General features: G+C 36.1%; 1 protein-coding gene across 2 annotated transcripts in view; it reads left to right on the top strand.

The window, feature by feature from the left end:
- Positions 1-18,503, top strand: part of LOC128992720 (probable multidrug resistance-associated protein lethal(2)03659) — a 55,712-nt gene that overhangs the window by 19,853 nt on the left and 17,356 nt on the right. For both annotated transcript variants that reach the window (XM_054416441.1, XM_054416442.1), the window contains 11 exons: positions 389-664; positions 2,306-2,470; positions 3,243-3,364; positions 4,444-4,541; positions 5,352-5,437; positions 5,982-6,107; positions 10,390-10,568; positions 11,097-11,350; positions 11,982-12,061; positions 12,827-12,977; positions 13,582-13,688. In XM_054416441.1, coding sequence (XP_054272416.1) covers positions 389-664; positions 2,306-2,470; positions 3,243-3,364; positions 4,444-4,541; positions 5,352-5,437; positions 5,982-6,107; positions 10,390-10,568; positions 11,097-11,350; positions 11,982-12,061; positions 12,827-12,977; positions 13,582-13,688 — 1,644 coding nt within the window. The remainder of the gene's footprint in view (positions 1-388; positions 665-2,305; positions 2,471-3,242; positions 3,365-4,443; positions 4,542-5,351; positions 5,438-5,981; positions 6,108-10,389; positions 10,569-11,096; positions 11,351-11,981; positions 12,062-12,826; positions 12,978-13,581; positions 13,689-18,503) is intronic.

Consider the following 18,503-nt stretch of genomic DNA (forward strand, 5'->3'; position numbering starts at 1 on the left):
TAAACACAGATATGTAATAAAGTGAGATGAGAGAATGAAGCAGAACTGTCTTCTGGGAATATTTTAGAAACAAATTTTTGAAACAATTAAAAAAATTCAAACCGTTTTTGACTTTTCAATACTTTTGCTTTTTTTGTGTTGGACACATGGATTTTTGCGGGTACAGGGAGGGGATCAGGGACGGTGTATTTAGAGGAATACTGGCTATCGTTTGAGTTCAAGAAGCAGTAATATTTACTGAAAAGAATGAAAAGTTTAATACAAAACTTAACTATTTTCTGTCATTCAACAAATATGCATGTAATATGGAAAAGCATCAGGACAATTATATCTAATGAATGGCTGAAGCTTATTCAAAACTTACAACACCCATTGTGATTTGTTTCAGAAATTCATGCTGTACGATGAAATTGAAGGAGAGAAAATAGTCGAAAACGGAAAAGTAAACCTATCTTATAACGACTTGGATGAGAAAGAAGTAAAACTTTCACCACCAGAAATAATAGAATACAACGGCACCGACGCAGCTAAAGGTGGTGTTACGTTGACAAACATTTCGGCAAAGTGGAGTGAAGATAGTTCTGAAGAAACGCTTAGCTGTGTAAATGTGAATTTTCAACCAGCAACATTATCAGTGGTCATTGGCCCAGTTGGATCTGGAAAGGTAATTAGTTAAACAATCGAGGCGAAGCTGATGAGTTCGGAAAATGAGCAAGAGTGATAATAATGAAGCTATTTTAGTGAAAAAAAAATTTAAGTTAGATAACATAATGAGACTACCGGTACCTAAAAAATAAACACATAATGCTTTCTTTGTTGGATGTTAATTTTAGGTACCTAATGATGAGTTCATGTTATTTGTAGGATATTAAAGAGATTTTCATCATGATTAGTAAAAGGAGTTTTCACAATGTTTTGAGAATTGAAATCTTACCAAAAAAATTACCTTAAAGAAGACAGGATCATTACAGTACAAACCCCGCCTAATACTGGAGAACCACACAGAAACTGTACTGTTATATAGTTGTAGTTATACAAGAAAGAACAATTTAGAAACAGGGGTAAGTGAAGACAATAGACTTTTCTGTATCAGCTCATTATACAGTGTGTAAATTAAGTCTGGCACACATTTTTTATCTTTTTTTCTATAGTAGATAGAAGAAATCAATTTGCGGGACTGATTAAAAACAAATGTTAGGCACTTTTTACAAATTTTGAAAATAAAAATTCCCTTAAGGGCAAGGGGGGGGTGGGGGGTAACTACAGATTTTCAAATGACAACCTCCATCTTGTGACCCCTCATTTTAAAGGTCATTGGAAGACAAATCCAAAGATGTGTCTGAAAAAAAATTTTTGCACCCTATCCAAGATGGCGGTTTAAAATGTACTTAGGGTTAAACCGGTAAATTAGGTATGGCACACATTTCTTATCTTTGTTAGTCTTTGTAGATAGAAGGAATTAATTTGCGGGACTGAGTAAGAACAAATGTTTGGCACTTTTTCATAATTTTGAAAAAAATTCCCCTTAAAGGTAAGGTGGGGGTGGGGGGTAACTAAAGATTTTCAAATGACAACCCCCATCTTGTGACCCCTCATTTTAAAGGTATTTGGAAGACAAATTTAACGACGTGTCTGAAAATGTTTTTTTTGCATCCTGTCTAATATGGCGGCTTAAAATGTACTTAGGGTTGAACGGGTGAATTAAGTCTGAAACATATTAAAAAATTTTCAGACACATCGTTAAATTTGTCTTCAAAACACCTTTAAAATGAGGGGTCACAAGATGGGGGTTGTCATTTGAAAATCTTTAGTTACCCCCCACCCCCACCTTACCCTTAAGGGGAATTTTTTTTTCAAAATTATGAAAAAGTGCCAAACATTTGTTCTTACTCAGTCCCGCAAATTAATTCCTTCTATCTACAAAGACTAACAAAGATAAGAAATGAGTGCCATACCTAATTTACCGGTTCAACCCTAAGTACATTTTAAACCGCCATCTTGGATAGGGTGCAAAAATTTTTTTTTCAGACACATCTTTGGATTTGTCTTCCAATGACCTTTAAAATGAGGGGTCACAAGATGGGGGTTGTCATTTGAAAATTTTTAGTTACCCCCCACCCCCCCTTGCCCTTAAGGGAATTTTTATTTTCAAAATGTGTAAAAAGTGCCTAACATTTGTTATTAATCAGTCCTGCAAATTGATTTCTTCTATCTACTATAGAAAAAAAGATAAAAAATGTGTGCCAGACTTAATTTACACACTGTATTTACATGCATGTGTAAATTGTGATGTTGATTGTTACAGTCTTCTCTGTTGCAAGTTGTACTCAAAGAGTTGCCAGTCTGCGCAGGATCTGTACAAGTCCGAGGCTCTGTGTCTTACGCAGCACAGGAGCCATGGCTGTTTGATGGCAGTGTGCGTCAAAACATCATATTTAGCAGCGAGTACGATGAGAGTCGATATCAGGCGGTTAGTAAATAATAATATCAGAAATTGACCCCCATCCCTGTTTCTGAAACTTTTCTCATCAACATTTTAATAGCTAATTGTATGATTTGATTTGCAAATTAATTTTTTTTTTATTTTCAATTCAATCATAATTGGACTTTCTCAGTATTAAAAAATACTTTCCAATGAAGACAATACCTGCAGCCTTCTTTTTATTCAATTCAAATATTATTTATTACTTCTATAATTTATTATTTCACTTTAAACATCTGTATTTTATTAGAAACTGTTTATGCTAGTTTGATCATGTGTGAAATATTAGTAAACAAAGATGGCTTAGATCCTATTTCAGTTTTAAGGAACTCAGGAGGAGTTCGGCCTGTCTGGGTCAGAGGCATGGTCGGAGAGTTCTAACTAATATTTGAGTAAATGGCGAGGTAAAGGGTTGACAGAATGTTTGAATTCCCCTGATCATTTTGCTACTATTTACTTGTCCCTACTGAGTTTTTGTCTGCCAAAAACGTGTTGTATAAGAATTTGGAATGTTCTTTTCAAAGTATGGAAAAAAATTTAGAAATATATCCCCTAGGATGGAAAGAGTTAAATAAACTGTCCGTAAATTATTTCCAGCTGATCTTAATGAAATTAGTTTCAAGATTTCCATTTTGCACGTCTATCAAGTAAAATTTTAGACTACTTAGGAAATTAAATAATAATTACCGTACATTTTAAATTCCGAAGTCTTAAAAGATTCAGTTTCTCAACATTGTGCTAATGATATTAATGTATACAGGTTATAAATGTTTGTGCCTTGCGTACAGACCTTTCTCAGCTGCCCCACAGCGATCAGACTTTGGTAGGAGATCGTGGCGTTGTGCTCAGTGGCGGCCAACGAGCCCGCATCAACCTGGCCAGGTGAGCTTATAAAGAAAATCTACAGGGTGGCCGAAAAGTCTCTTAACACAATATTGCAGTGCGTATTACAATGTTATAATCACTACTAATCAGCAAATATTCGTGCGTGAGTAGTAATGGAACTTGGGGGGAGAGAACGAAGCCTTACTCTCTCTTCCCAACCCCCGCCACAGCCCTAGGACGCGGCGACACCCAGTAGAGAGTAAGGGCGGCGTTTGCACGAGTCCCGCCCAGAAATGCTGAAATGCATATGACAACGAACTTGGCACCGAGTCAAGCTTTGCCGAAACAATGGTGGTATGCATGCCGATGTTTTGGACTAAAAATTATGTTCATTTGGTGTAGTCCACAATAAATTTCTCATTAAAATAGATTTCTATGGTTTTAATCAACACCAATTGAATTTAACTTTAGTGTTAAAGGAACTTTCGGCCACCCTGTATATAATGCCTTTAGGAATTTGAGACATCTACGTATTCATACTATTGCCCTTTTTACTATTGTTTGTTAGGATAACAGGCTTACAGTATCTGAATGTGTATGGTTCCACTCTAGCATAAAAACAAATCTTTATACTTTTTTTTATAAGACTTTGTTAAAAATAAGAATATTTCCCTGTCAACATTAAAATTTTGGTGAGTAGTGTAAAGTGTTTTGCATTTCTTATACCATAGTGGGCTCTTTCCCATTCAGGTAAGCCAGAAAATCCTTACACAAATCCTGGATTAAAACATCCCGAATAAAAACCCTAACAAAAATAATGAAACCTCTGCTACGTGCTTTATGCTACACATTTTAACCATTGGTGTAACCATAAATAATTACTGTATTTAGAAACAAGTTTGAGTTAAATACACTTTCTCCAAATATTCCTAAAGCAAATGTTTAATTTGGTGATAGTGAGTTTTACTTTATGACCAGAAATATTGCAGACATAAATTCCACCATGAAAAAAAGTAAAAAGGAGGTTAGATATTAGATTTTCCCATCAAATCTGTGCTGAGATAGGAACATTAACCACAGTTTGGACTAAACCGCAAAAGGAATGTAGTTAATTATAATAACAGCTGATTTTTCAGAGCAATCTACAGAGAAGCAGATGTTTATTTACTGGATGACCCACTATCTGCAGTTGACACTCATGTGGGAAAACATCTGTTTGAGCAATGCATTTCAGGTTTGTACAATTTAAATTGGACGAAAAAGATAAGATTCATATTCTCATATGGATTTATGATCCATATGGATGGGCCGAAGAGAATTAATTTTGAGATGTTTCTGTTTAATTTAGAGTATGTTTTGAGTTTTTACATTTACTATTTATTTCTTGTTATTTCACCAACTTTAAAACTATTTTAACTAGATAAATTGATTTATTTTATAAACGTTGCTGTCGTCTTGTACCATGACCAAAGAGAACAGTGCTTACTTAAAAAATTGATCCTACAATATGAGAAAAACGTTTAGTGGGCATCATCTTACTCAAACTTAACTAGACATAAAACACACATCAAAACAGGCTGCAGAATTTCCAATTCTTTTAAAGGCTTGGTTTTTAGTGGTTGAAAATTTTATTGGTGGTGTTAAAAAGGTCTAAATTTATTCTGCACTAAAAAAATGGCAAGTAATGGTTACTAATATTTTGATAATACGCTAGTCATTATTGATCATGAGTAGAGAAGATGGTAAAAAGGATGGACAAAGTAAGTGACTTAAACTTAACTTGACTTAACTTGAGAAATTGGCCGAAAGAGATAAGCTATATAGAAGGTTGTGAAAAAAGCTGCAAAACATCATTAAATATTACCTAATGCTTAAATAAGGAAAAGCTTTTCATTGAGGGAAGAGTAGGAACTTGACCTAGAGAGACCAGGGCGGAAGAGGCTTATCAGAATAACGGGACAAGAGCTGGCAAATCAATGATGATGATGAATTGTAGTTTATTTTAAAATGCTATCGGTTAAATAATTGTGTCTGAACTTTGCAGGTTTCCTGAAAGGAAAGACAGTAATTCTTGTCACTCATCAGCTACAGTTCCTGGGATCGGCCAAGCATATAGTGTTACTTAACAGTGTAAGATATATTTTTATATTTAAATCTTTAAGCATTCACCATTTTACTAGGTTAACATGCCTCAACTGCTGTAGCTCTGGAACTATTCTACAATTATTATCTTGGGAACCAAATGAGTATTACTCGTACAAGTTGTGGTTTCCAATATTATTCCAAGCAATTGCTTAGTTGCACAAACGTATGATTGAAAAGTGAGTAATGAAAAGTCCAGCAATGCTAATAAAGTATTTACGTTTCACTATTCTCACTTCAGAGAAACAACTAGACTTTGTTTAAGCAAATATGAATTAGGAAGATGTCTTGTAGCGGAGTTACTGACTAAGATCAGCTGTTTCTTTAGTCAGGATAATATCAAAAGATATATGATCAAGGAGTCAAGGACAGCTGTGTCCTAAAAGACAGACTCTAATAGGAATCACACTGTGGACCTTCTGATTCCCAAGCAAGCTCTATAACCTCTCAGCGTTCAACAATTTATTTACTAGGTATCTCATATCAATAGGAAGACCTCCATCATAATCTAGAGTTGTTTTTGCCATTTCAGGGTAAAGTTGTTGTTCAAGGAACTTATAAGGAGCTACGATCCTCAGGTACCAACTTTAGCCGGATGATCACTGATAGAGACGAAGTAGAGAATTTGGCAGTTTCTAACGAACAAACAACTATAAAGGTTTGTGATTTTCATTTAGTTGATTTAGACTAATTTAAGTAGAAACATGTCAACAGTCAAAGACATTCCAACATCTTCCTTTGAACATTTTGAAAATTGTAGGTATGCAAGTTTTAACTATAATAGGGTCAAAGTTCCAAGTTAATTTCCAAAGGATAACTCACAACATTTTGTTGAAACAATTTCATCAACGCTTATCCGGTAATTGGGAGAAGTAGAAAAATAAGACTATCTTAGTTTATCTTAGAAAGTTTTAGTTGTTCTGAAGGAATTATCGCAAGGTGAAAATGCTGTAGAGTTCCATTTAACATTGCTTTACTGTGCTTTGTGTGTAAAACATAATCTTGCATTACATTCAAATGCCTCAATTGTGCGATGCCATTGATGTAAATGTAAAAAATTGTCCGTAAATTAAGGTTTCCGCCAAGAACTGTTGTGGCCAAGAAAACTATATCAAATCTGAGACCGCCGTCGTGTTCGTTACTTCATCCACAACTGGTCTAGTTGGATACTTATACTTTAATACTTTTCTTTGAAAGGGTTAACAAAGCCCTTATAATATCATAATCAATCTGGAAAAAACAGAGCTAGAAGCTACAAAAATTCCCGGCTACTCTTTAATTACCCACTTTAGTAGAGAAGAACATAAACTTGGAGGTGTTGCAATATATTCCAAGGAATCCCTTGCTGATACAGTATCAGCTATTAACATATCAAACACATGCCAGGAGTTAATTTTCGAAGCAGCAATGATTCGCATGCAGACAACAAAGAAAAAGGATATCTACATTCTGGGAATCTATAGACCACCAATCGAAAATGCAAGAATTGCCCTTGACCTCCTATCAGACACGCTAGAACTACAAGAAGTACACAAGAAAAACCTAATACTTATCGGTGACATAAATATCGACAGGCTCACCCAAGATTCCAAAAACACCATGCTGGAAGAAGAGTTAACCACACAAAACATCTGGAGATTTCCTCTAGAGGCCACCAGAATAACCCATGACACAGCCACTTCAATAGACTGTATATGCTCAAACATACCATGTGCGTATATTACTGGACAAGTTGTGCATACTGGTCTATCTGACCACACTGCACAGATGTGCCTGCTGAAAACACACCAAGAAGACACTTCCCAAAGATTTGTAATGAAAAGAAGCCTAAACAACACAAACCTAAACAATCTGAAGGCCCACCTCCATCTACAAAATTGGGAACATGTTTACTCTTCACCCAATCTTGAAACCTCCTACAACAAATTTCATAATATTCTTCAAACAGCACTGGATTATACATGCCCATTAAAGAAAACTAAAATTATTAAAAACAAAAAACATATGAAGTACTACGATCCTGAAGCAAAATACCTTAAAGAGAACTTTTTGAAAGCTCTGCAAAAGTTTGAGTTAACGAACAGAAATGAAGACAAATTAGAAATGATTAATAGAAAAAGGATATACGACATGAAACTAAGAAACCTAAAAATGTCCTCAACAGCTAGCTTCATAGAACAAGCTGACAACAAACCAAAAGCACTATGGCAAGTTATAAACAAGGAAAGGAAAGGAAAATGTGAAGAGAAAACCCTTGCAGAATTAGAAATAAATGGCAAACTCACAAACAACACAAAAGAAATGGCCGAACACTTCAACACATTCTTCTCAAATATAGCAGAAAATGCCCTTGACCAAAACAGAGCAATCGTTATAGACCCTGAAACAGTGCTGAGTGGAGAGGAACCAGTCTGCCCAATACACCTTACCCTAACTTCAACATCCTATAAAGAAGTTAAAACGATAATAAACTCCCTAAAAGCCATAACATCAAGTGGAATAGATGAGTTTTCCTCTAAGATGATAAAGCACTGCTCTCAAGAACTCATCTCTCCTCTGGTTTATCTTATAAATAAATCATTTAAAGAAGGCAAATTCCCATCCGCCATAAAAGTCAGTAAAATATACCCCAAACATAAAAAAGGACCAACTGAAAATGCTCAAAACTACAGGCCCATTTCTCTCATCTCCAGTTTCTCTAAAATCATAGAAAAAATTGCTCTGGCTAGATTAATGGCACATCTTAATCATAACAAACTCTTAACTGACAACCAACATGGCTTTCGGAAGAATAAATCTACATCCTCAGCTATAACAGCACTAATTGAGTACGTCCTAGACCAGATAGAAAACGAACAATACATTTCCGCCATCTTCCTTGATTACAGTAAGGCTTTTGACTGCCTGGGCCACGACCTGATATGCAAGAAACTTGAAAGACTCGGTATAAGAAACTCTGCGCTAGAATGGTTCAAAAGCTACCTAACGGGACGTTCACAAGTCGTGGAACTGAAAAACTCATCAAATGAAGTCACAGAAAGTTTCAAATCTTCAAAAAGCAAGCTGACGAGAGGAGTTCCACAAGGCTCTGTATTAGGCCCGATTCTATTCATCTTATTGACTAATGACTTCCCCAAACAAATTGAGAGTGAAAATGCTGTTGCAATCATGTATGCAGATGACACAACCATTTTGATCAAGGACAACACAGCCCAAAGCCTTTACCTTAATTCAAAATCGATCTTAAATAAAGCTATCCTCTACTCAAAGAACAATGACTTAGCAATAAACCCCACAAAAACTACAACTCTGAATTTCAGTAAGAAAAAAGACATAGTCCCTCAATTAGAGGATGTAACAATAGAAAACTACACAAAATTTCTCGGTGTTATCCTTGATAACAAACTAACATGGAAAGAGCACATCAACCACCTAAGCAAAAAAATCAGTACTGGAATATATGTCGTCAGAAGGATAAACTACATAGGCGGACTCTCTGTGGCCAAAACAGCTTACTTCGCACTGGTAGAGTCGCATCTTAGATATGGCTTGACAGTGTGGGGAGGAACTTCAACAAAAAATATGAATCGAATTCTTGTCCTTCAAAAGAAAGCCATAAGAGCCCTCGCCAACCTTGTACCACCACAGACTTGCAGACTAGCATTCGTAAACCTAGGAATCCTCACAGTGGTGTCTCTCTACATACTTGAAACCATTAAGTATGTGAATGAAATAAACCCCCCAAGAAACCAAGACCTGCACCACTACAACACCCGTCATGGCTCCAAATTTGCACTACCAGTTCACCGAACAACTCTTTGGGAGAAAAAACCTTCCTACACCGGCTGCAAGCTGAGGAACCATCTACCTGACTACCTGAGAGACCTGACTGGCAACAAGCTACACCAGGAGCTGAAGAAGTGGCTAATCGCAAGACCCTTCTACTCAATAAAGGAATTTTATGAAAATTAACATGTACAATTCACTATTGTATTGACACTATTGTAATTCTTGACGAATTAACAATAAAGAATATTGTATTGTATTGTATTGTATTTTATTGTTACCATACGAAAGTAGGTATTGCATACCACCCTTATGGTACCATAGTCTCTTCCAATTGGCAAAAGAGGTATTAAAGTAAAATGGGTGCCCCTGCCAAGTTTGAATCACATTCCTGATTTAGGGTCAACCCCAATTGAAATCATGCCAGTTGACAGATGTGTATCTAGAAAAGTGTTAATATGTAAAAACCTGCATAAGTGGCTCAGGAAGCTCACAAAAGGCCGTACACATTTACCCAGTTAGGTGGGATGCAGGTGTTCATTTGTTTCCATCGAGGCTATATAGTTTATGAATGATTGCTTGCTGGTCAGCATTTTCAAGACTACTAGGGGTTACTGTTGTCTTTAATGGTGATATATAGACCTCCCCTTTTGGTTTTGCAATCTCTCGTTTAATCGCACTGTGATCCACATGTCAAATTCCTGTCATTTTGGCCTCTGCCTCAAACAAGACTGATGAACGACCACAACCGGTCTACACTAAACAAAACGTGGTACATATTGTGTAAATGTTTACAACCACCTCAGCGCTCTTTTCACCTCTTTGTCAAATGAAAACACTGATTTCATTCACGTCTGTCAACTGGCAAAAGACTTCAATTGCGGTTGACTCCTTAAACCACAGTAATATGATCACAGAACGTGATTAATACTTGGTGGGGCCGGGGGGTTGCTACTGTCTTGTTCTTCTGGTGGTTGACGGCGGTCTTTCCTTCACATCTTCTTCGGCTACTATGACTAGACTTTTATCCCACAACAGAGTGATTTATTTAATATGGCAGTGGACGGAGTAAATAAGACAGCGGTGGTCTGAGCTAGTTTGCTAGGTCGCGACATGAGCTCGATGAACACCACAACCCTCGTATGTTGTTGTAGGATGACAGCCAAGGGCCAGAGATGGTAGAGGAAAGTCACACTGAAGGTACTGTTTCCGGTAGAGTTTTCCGAACTTATCTGACCGGTGGAGGTCACTGGACCTCTATGGTACTTCTTCTCTTCATGTTTTGCCTCACCCAGTTCATCGGCAGTGCCGGAGACTACTGGCTCAACTATTGGTAACTGCTCCATCACATTAATATAACATCACTTAGTTTGTTATGAATCCAACAGCTATCCAAGTTTTATCATGTGAAATACTTTCATTACAGATCACATAATGATTTGGTAAAAATATAATTTTGTCGTTAAATAAAAGTTAGTTTGGTATTGTAAATTTAAATTTTCAAGTTAAGTATATCGAGCTAAATGCACGTTAATCCTTTTCTTAGCAGGTGCAAGTAGGAGTTGGTCCAATGTTTTTTTTTATTTACAAAAATTATATTTTGTAAATATAGATTTGAAAAATAGTTGAGGGATGGGTTGTGTACTTAAATAAAAATAATACTCCTCTGAAAAGGATTTTCATAACTGTTGTTGATGAAAAAAGTTTTCAAATATTTGACCAAAAGTACTCATACAAAAGAAATAAAAAAGGTAGTTTTAATGTTTGAAATAAGATCCTCGTTTCCTCAACAAAGTGTGTTAAAAAACATTATATTTCTTATGATTAAGGAGTTTTATCGACTTAATATATTTTTTACTAGGGTCAACCTAGAAGAGTACGTGTACCACCGAGAAGCCAACGCCACTTCACTTGAGCCAGACTTCCCTGTCTACGTGTCGCAGCAAACCTGCATCATCGTGTTCACTGTCCTCATTGCTGCCACTATTGTCATCTCTCTCACTCGCTCATTCATGTTTTTCTATATGTGTACACGGTCTTCCATGTGGCTGCATAATCACATGTTCGCCTCAGTGACCAGAGCTACAATGAGGTTCTTTCACACCAATCCTGCAGGTACGGTTTTGGATTAGGGATGCGTTTGCTAGATTTTGATATTTATATTATTTTAAAGTTTTTTGTTTATATCTTGTTATCCTAGACTTTAGCTCAGAACAGTTTTCACACAATATTTCAGGTTAGGCCTACAGGGTCACTGTGTATCACCACGCAGCTTATGGGGACTGGCAGGATTTGAACCCAGAACCTCAGAGACCTCATTCACATCGCCGAGAATGAAATCTCATGACCTTTTGCCCCAATGTTAATTGACACAATACATTATTCTAAATCGCAAAACCAGAACTCAGATTAGCCAAAATCATGATCAATGAGGTTTTCAATTTTTGTAAATCATAACTAAATAATGGAAACTAGTTGGGTCAAATTATGTTAGCACATTTGTTACTCATTATATTTTCCTCTCATCAACGCTATGTATTATCTAATCATTATTACTTTTTTGGTGGACTTCTTTCTACCATAAAGTAACTTTATTTTAATTTTCCTTTGATGATTATACTTTTGTTATTTAGTGTTTAAAAAAATCAGTTGCTTGGTTGTCTTAGGTGTTATTTGAGAAAGTCCTAAATTTTTGAAAACTCAGTCAGTTTGAGAGGAAAAAATTAACACTTTCTGTGTATTTTAGGTCGAATTCTAAACAGGTTTACAAAAGACATGGGGGCAGTTGATGAGATGTTACCCAGTTCACTCCTAGATGTACTGCAGGCAAGTTGACAGTCAAATAACATGTAAAACAGTCACCTATAAATACAACACCTTTCCTCAGTCATTTTAGTGTGTGTTTAATTTTGGCTGAAGCTAAGTTGCAGTTTGTTGAAATATTTGTTTAATAAATATCCCTTTTATAATTTGGTTGCCATTCCAATAAATATTTATTTTCGCCAATTACTGTATTGAGTTGACTTAAGCCACTATTCCATTGCCAATTTTATTCTTTCAAATATCGTTCTATCCCATCACAGAGAGAAGTATGGTACACAGGAAACTTGCTTATGGGGCAACTGTGCACTTTCAGCTCTAATATGTTGTGCAGGAAATATACTTGTGATGGGCAAGGAAGAGCTGGAGTGAAAAGCACTGTGCAGGAATTCCTTTTACACAGGGCACAGGCTCTTCCTCCACCGTTTTGTACAATGAGGGCAAGGGGGCGGTGTTGGACTTTGCTCTGAACACCAGCGACTAGTGCTAGAAACCACTTAATTAAATATTTCCTCTGTACCTTACTTCTCTGTGATCTTATCCAAACATAGGTCTAATACACACAGATTATTTATATATATTGGTGTTAAATACTCTAAATACCTATCCAAACTTATCACTTTCTAACACGAAAAAGTATAAAATTCACACTCCCACTTGCAAGTGACATGTGGCACTTGATAGAATATATCACCAGACAGATGTTATATTTTTTCCAATAAATTGCAACTCAAATTCAATTTCAGCTTATGACGGGTTGAATGTTCACAGATTGGACTGACGGTGGTTGGCATTGTAGGAGTCCTGGCACTGGTCAACGTGTGGCTGTTGATTCCTACGTTGGTGGTCGGTTATGTCAGCTTTGTACTGAGAAACTACTACCTCAAGACATCTCGCGGATGCAAGAGATTGGAAGGAATTAGTAAGTAACCATATTCTGTGAATACACAGAAATATTTGTAATAGACGTTTCCATTATCTAATCCAAAGGTTTCTTAGGTATCTATGTAATCTGTGTGTATTCTTTAAGATGTTAAGTGCTAGTCAGTTTGTAATTAATTGCTTTTAAGACTTACCGTACTATTTTACCTTGAAATTAATGTCTAAACAGGATGCAGCTTGCTTGCCTAAACATGTTTTGCATCTTAAATATGAAGTTTATCTAATCTCAAAGGAAGATATGCAATTATTTTAGTAACTTTATTTGATCGTGATTCAAATAATAGGCGTGATTTATACAGTAAGATGAATTAACTAAAAGTACATTGTTGAATCATATCCAAAAGCTATTTTACTGAAACATAATAGTTCATCTACATTATTGATCACCAGTTTATAACGACAAACTTAAAAAGTGTTAAAGAATAGGTTATGATGTGAAATAGTTTATCCACAATAGATTGAGGTCTTGTTTAGTCTAAAATTTTCTGAATTTCAAAAAAATCTCATAAAACAAGCTAAAAAGTTTATTAATTTGTTTTTGAGAGAGTAAATTACAAATTTTACGTGTAATGTGTTTTGTTTAGCCAGAAGCCCGGTGTTTTCTCACTTGAATGCCTCTCTTCAAGGATTATCCACCATTCGAGCGTTCAACGCTGAATCCATTTTGGCAGAAGAATTTGACAATCATCAGGTAATTTTAGTTCCAAATAGTATTGTTGGAATCCCACAGAATTGGTAATGATGCTAGAGCTCGTGCATTTCCTGGTGAAGCCTGAGGGATAGGTGGTTAGAGTGCCTCAGAACTGGTTTTGTAAGGGCTTCAACCCTACCCCCCAGGCTTCACCAGGAAACGCACCGTGCTCTAGATGCTAGATGGTAAAGATTTGGTACATTTTAGCTAGTTTGTACTTGATTTACCTACTAGCTGTCTTAGCTTTGAATTGTGACAAGTAATAAAGAAAAAAAGTTTTTACCTACCATTCTGAATTAAGAGGGTCCATCACTTTATGGGTTTGTAGGTTCGAAGTGGGTTCATCTATCTGCATTTACTTTAAAGTATTTGTAGGATTTCTTTTAAAATTGTTATACATGTACAGTATAGTCTAGCATAGAATTAGAATTTCAAGATATACAAGGAATTGCTCATTTGAATAAGCAATCCATTTCATGAGCCTGACAACTGTGATATTATTTAGTTGTACCCAGTGCTCGATTTTCAAAAGATTAGGTACCGGAACTGTAACCTATTAAATATGATTTGACTGATTTATGCCAATATTTTTAACTTTCTGAAGGAGAGGTACCAGAACTCCATTTCCCCACAATTCGAGCACTGGTTGTACCACTGATTACTTCTAGAGGTGTTATTGACTTTTTATCTTGCCCTTCATGCCTTACTAACTGTTATAAAAATTAAAACTAGTGTAGCTGTTGCTCGAATTCGAGCAATTGCTAAGTATTACAGGTACAGGCGATATTTTAAAACAAATAACAGTTATAATTTCTGACGACTTAAAAAAGATTATGGAAATACTCAGGTAAATATTTCATTTCAACCAAGACAGTAAATGTTTGTAGCAAACTCCTCGTTCCCACCACCACCCCTGGCTTAAGTCTGGGACTTATTTGCCAGGCCAATTCCCCATGAAAATCTTCTTTCTTTTTAGGCTTCAGTCACTTTCAATCCTCGTCCAGACTCATTCTGTGTCCAAAAGCCTAACAGCACGATTCCCTTCCCCATACCGCCCTGAGCGATAGGGATCATTGAGATTCGCTCTAACCTTTCCTCTCCCCTTCATGGGAAAGTTTTCATCCCTTTTCTTTCTTACTTTTAGCGAATTTCCCATATAGGGAATAAGCTATTACCGTAGTACTCATGGTAAGACCTGGACCCGGGACCGATTTTTTTTTTCGTTTTGAGGTCCCTAGAGGCCAAAAACACCATCCGTTCAAATTCATATATATATTTATATATGTGTCCGTTAGCGCGATAACTCGAGCAAAAACGATCCGATTTTGATGAAATTCGGTACAAACGTGTAAACCTACGTTTATTCGAACGAGTTCGCGAACCAGCATGATCGGACCGTGGGATCGGGGTTTATGGGGGGTTTTATGGGGTAAAAATGGGTTTTTCCCATTTTTGACTCAAAATACATAAAATTTTGCAATTTCTTTCTAAACTATTTTGTAGAGCTTAAAAAAACAAATAATTTAGTATATTGAAGCGTTATAATGCACCTAATCGTTACGGAGAAAATTCCAAAAAATTGTAAATTTAAAATTCCCATGTTATTTTTATGGAGAATAAGTAAACTGTTGTAGTTTGCTTGTTTATTAACATATTTTGCCCAAATTTGGAAAATGTTTTTATTTCTTACTATTAACATTTTACATAAAAAAAACACTTTTACCCTCCCTGTTGCAGCAAACCTAAGTATGTGTTAAACTGATTCTATTTAAATAAGGAATGTGATATTTTTAAGGAGACGTTTTAGTGTAAATCCAATCAGGCAAATGGAAATTCGCTTAGTCTGCAGGTTTGCTGCGGCGGGGGTATTTGTTTATTTCTATTTTTTTATTTAAAAGCTGTATGTATCCATAGTTTTTCCTATTTCTCTAGCTACTTTTCTAAACATCTCAATTGTTTCCTTGTCACTCATCATGTTTTATGTTCTCACCTCTATACCTCTCTTATCCAACACTTATTCCTGTACTCTCCTATATTGGGGAGTGTTGCTGAAGGTCTAAGTCCCGGAAGGTCTAACCTTTGGCACACATTTTGCAGTTTGTACTTGTTGCTGAGGGTCTAATCTGGCAGTATGTCGAAGGTCTAAGTCCCGCAAGGTCTAAGAGTACAGTCAATGCAAAAATCTCATCCACTATGTTACTGTTTTAGACCTTGCGGGATTAGACCTTGGGCACACAATGTATATTTTGTAAATAAATTATTATAAAATGAGAGTTGCTGAAGGTCTAATTCCCGGAAGGTCTAAGATTCGAGTCCCGGAAGGTCTAAGATTCGAGTCCCGGAAGGTCTAAGAGAGTGCCGGAAGGTCTAAGATTCGAGTCCCGGAAGGTCTAAGATGTGGGCGAGCATTACGTCTCCAGAGATGAAGGCTATACAGGCAGGCAATAACGCAACAACTTTTAGAGTTGTAATAATCTTAGTGATAGTTTTAATAACTCTCACGTCTTTTTTTGCTAGCTCGTTATTACAAGTACGATGGAGATATAAAAAATCCTTATTTATATCATTGACTATTGGATACTTTAATTTTTGTTACTGGCATAGTTGCTGGGCCATAACAGTTACTATAGCTCAGAATAAATCATTACATCAGTTTAAATTGCTAATTAAAAACCATTGTGCAATCGGCAGAAATAAGTTAAATAAGTTCGGCAGAAATAAGTTAATGTTGGTGTTAAAATAATATCGTTAGTTTCCTTGGTGTTCAGGATTCTGTTTTGTTTATTTCAGCTTAACTTAGCCAATAAATAATTTCATCTATTGACTTTATACCACATATATAGTCAATGTTTCATCTTACTAATATTATAAATCTAAAAGTTTGTGAATTTTTGCGTGCGTGCGTATAAGGCCGGTTCCGAGGCGATCGATGTGATTTTCCACCGTGGGTCCGAGGTCCCCGCTTGTTTCGAGGTCCTGGTGCAGGACCTCGGATCCAAATACCAGAGAATAATTTTAATATCAATATTAAGTGATTTTGAGCGAGACCTTGGAACCCTAATGGAAAGTTTAAAACTTCTTCACGGAATTTACTTGTACACAGTGTGGCATGTGACTTAAAATGACATTCTCCGCGGGAACCGATGTCCGTGTCCGTTTCCCTCACATATAATGTATACACTATACACCCTCTGATACATCCTTCAACCGGAAGCAGAGGCTCCCCTTTAACCCCCACCTCCACCTCTCTCCAAGATGACATAGTATTTCAGATATCATATCACTATAACGGCAGTCGGCAGTCCGAATGGAATGGGAACAGTTGCTATTCAACACCTCACGAGAACGTTGTTTCCAAGCTGTGCTCGTTCGTTTCCTAGACGAATAGCAGTAGTAAAATGAAAGAACAAGTATCTTGGTTCTATAATATACCTCATAACCGTAATTATTAGTACTCACGTGGGCCTATGAATGTTTATGCATTTTTGGAACGTACTACACATTAACATAACATGTAAACATGAGTTGATTATTAGATAAACAGTTTTATTCATACCATTGTTACATAAGCAAATTATTCCGATACCCAAATATCAAAAAATAATTACAGTATTAAATATCACTAGTGGCTTGCTGGGTCATGGTGTAAGTCCCTAAAAAGCTCCAATGTAAAACAAATTATTGTATTGTTTAAATAACCTCAGAATCAAATTTTATTCAGATATCTCAGTACATTATTTGTTTCCCGTTTATTTTTTTTTTGTGGTAAAAATAATAATAATAAAAAGGCTTCCCTGATTGAAATATTGGAACTTGTTATCGTCAAATATGAAAAATAAAATAAAGGTTTGTTGAGATAAGCTTCCCAGACAGCACACTTTCTCCTCAGGACATCCCACGGATATTGCGACAGGATATGCAAGATATCCCATAGTGGTCCTATGGTCAACTTGGGATATCACAGGATATCCACAGGAATGCCTAATGTCCCCGCCCGGGGATGTCCTACGGATAAGCTCACACGCATATCCGTGGGACATCCGAGGTCATCCCAGGGTAGTCCTCAGGACATTCTCAGGACATATGGGACTACTATGGGATGTCCCTGGGATAAAGTGTGGTCTGGGCCTGAACATAAAAAACACAAAATAATATAGATTTAGTATGAAAAGCTTAATTATAAGTTTAGTAAATTGATTAAATAGTTAATAAACACAAATTTTGAAGAAAAAAACGAGAAAAAAGTTTTTGGCCCAGACGGGTTTCGAACCTGGTACCTTCGCCTTGTGAGCCTCTTACCTTACCTCCTGAGCTATCTGCGCTTGTTGATTATAGGTGTTTTCAAGTGGTTAAAGAGTAGCCGACAGTTGCAATGGTCGCAATACTTAAAATATTTTTGATACTACAGTATAGGCTATATATGATTCTGTTAATCTGTTTAGGCCTCAAGTAGTTGAATTGTTTTTCTGGTAGTTGGAGAGGATACTGGTATTTGAATATAGATTATTTAATCACCATTAGATTAGCACTGTAATAATTGATTGTTATATGATTAAAATTAGTTTTTTGTTGTTTTATTAATTTAAAGTTAGAATTAAATTCACATTCCACACAACTATGATAGAACTCTAGTTTTCCTGAACTCAGTGGTAGTAATATGTCAGTAAAGTAAAGTCAACCCTTGCTAGCCATAGTATTAACAAGACATATTTTCAATCTGGGAAACCTTAAACTTTTAAAATAAATTATAAAACCTCAACATCTTAATGCGTGGGAATCTTATTTTTAGAAAAAAAAAACAGACCAAAATTATTT

This window comes from Macrosteles quadrilineatus, unplaced genomic scaffold (assembly GCF_028750875.1).
Source record: "Macrosteles quadrilineatus isolate MER2022 unplaced genomic scaffold, UCM_ALF_1.0 Scaffold_4__1_contigs__length_99947679, whole genome shotgun sequence".
NCBI lineage: Eukaryota > Metazoa > Arthropoda > Insecta > Hemiptera > Cicadellidae > Macrosteles > Macrosteles quadrilineatus.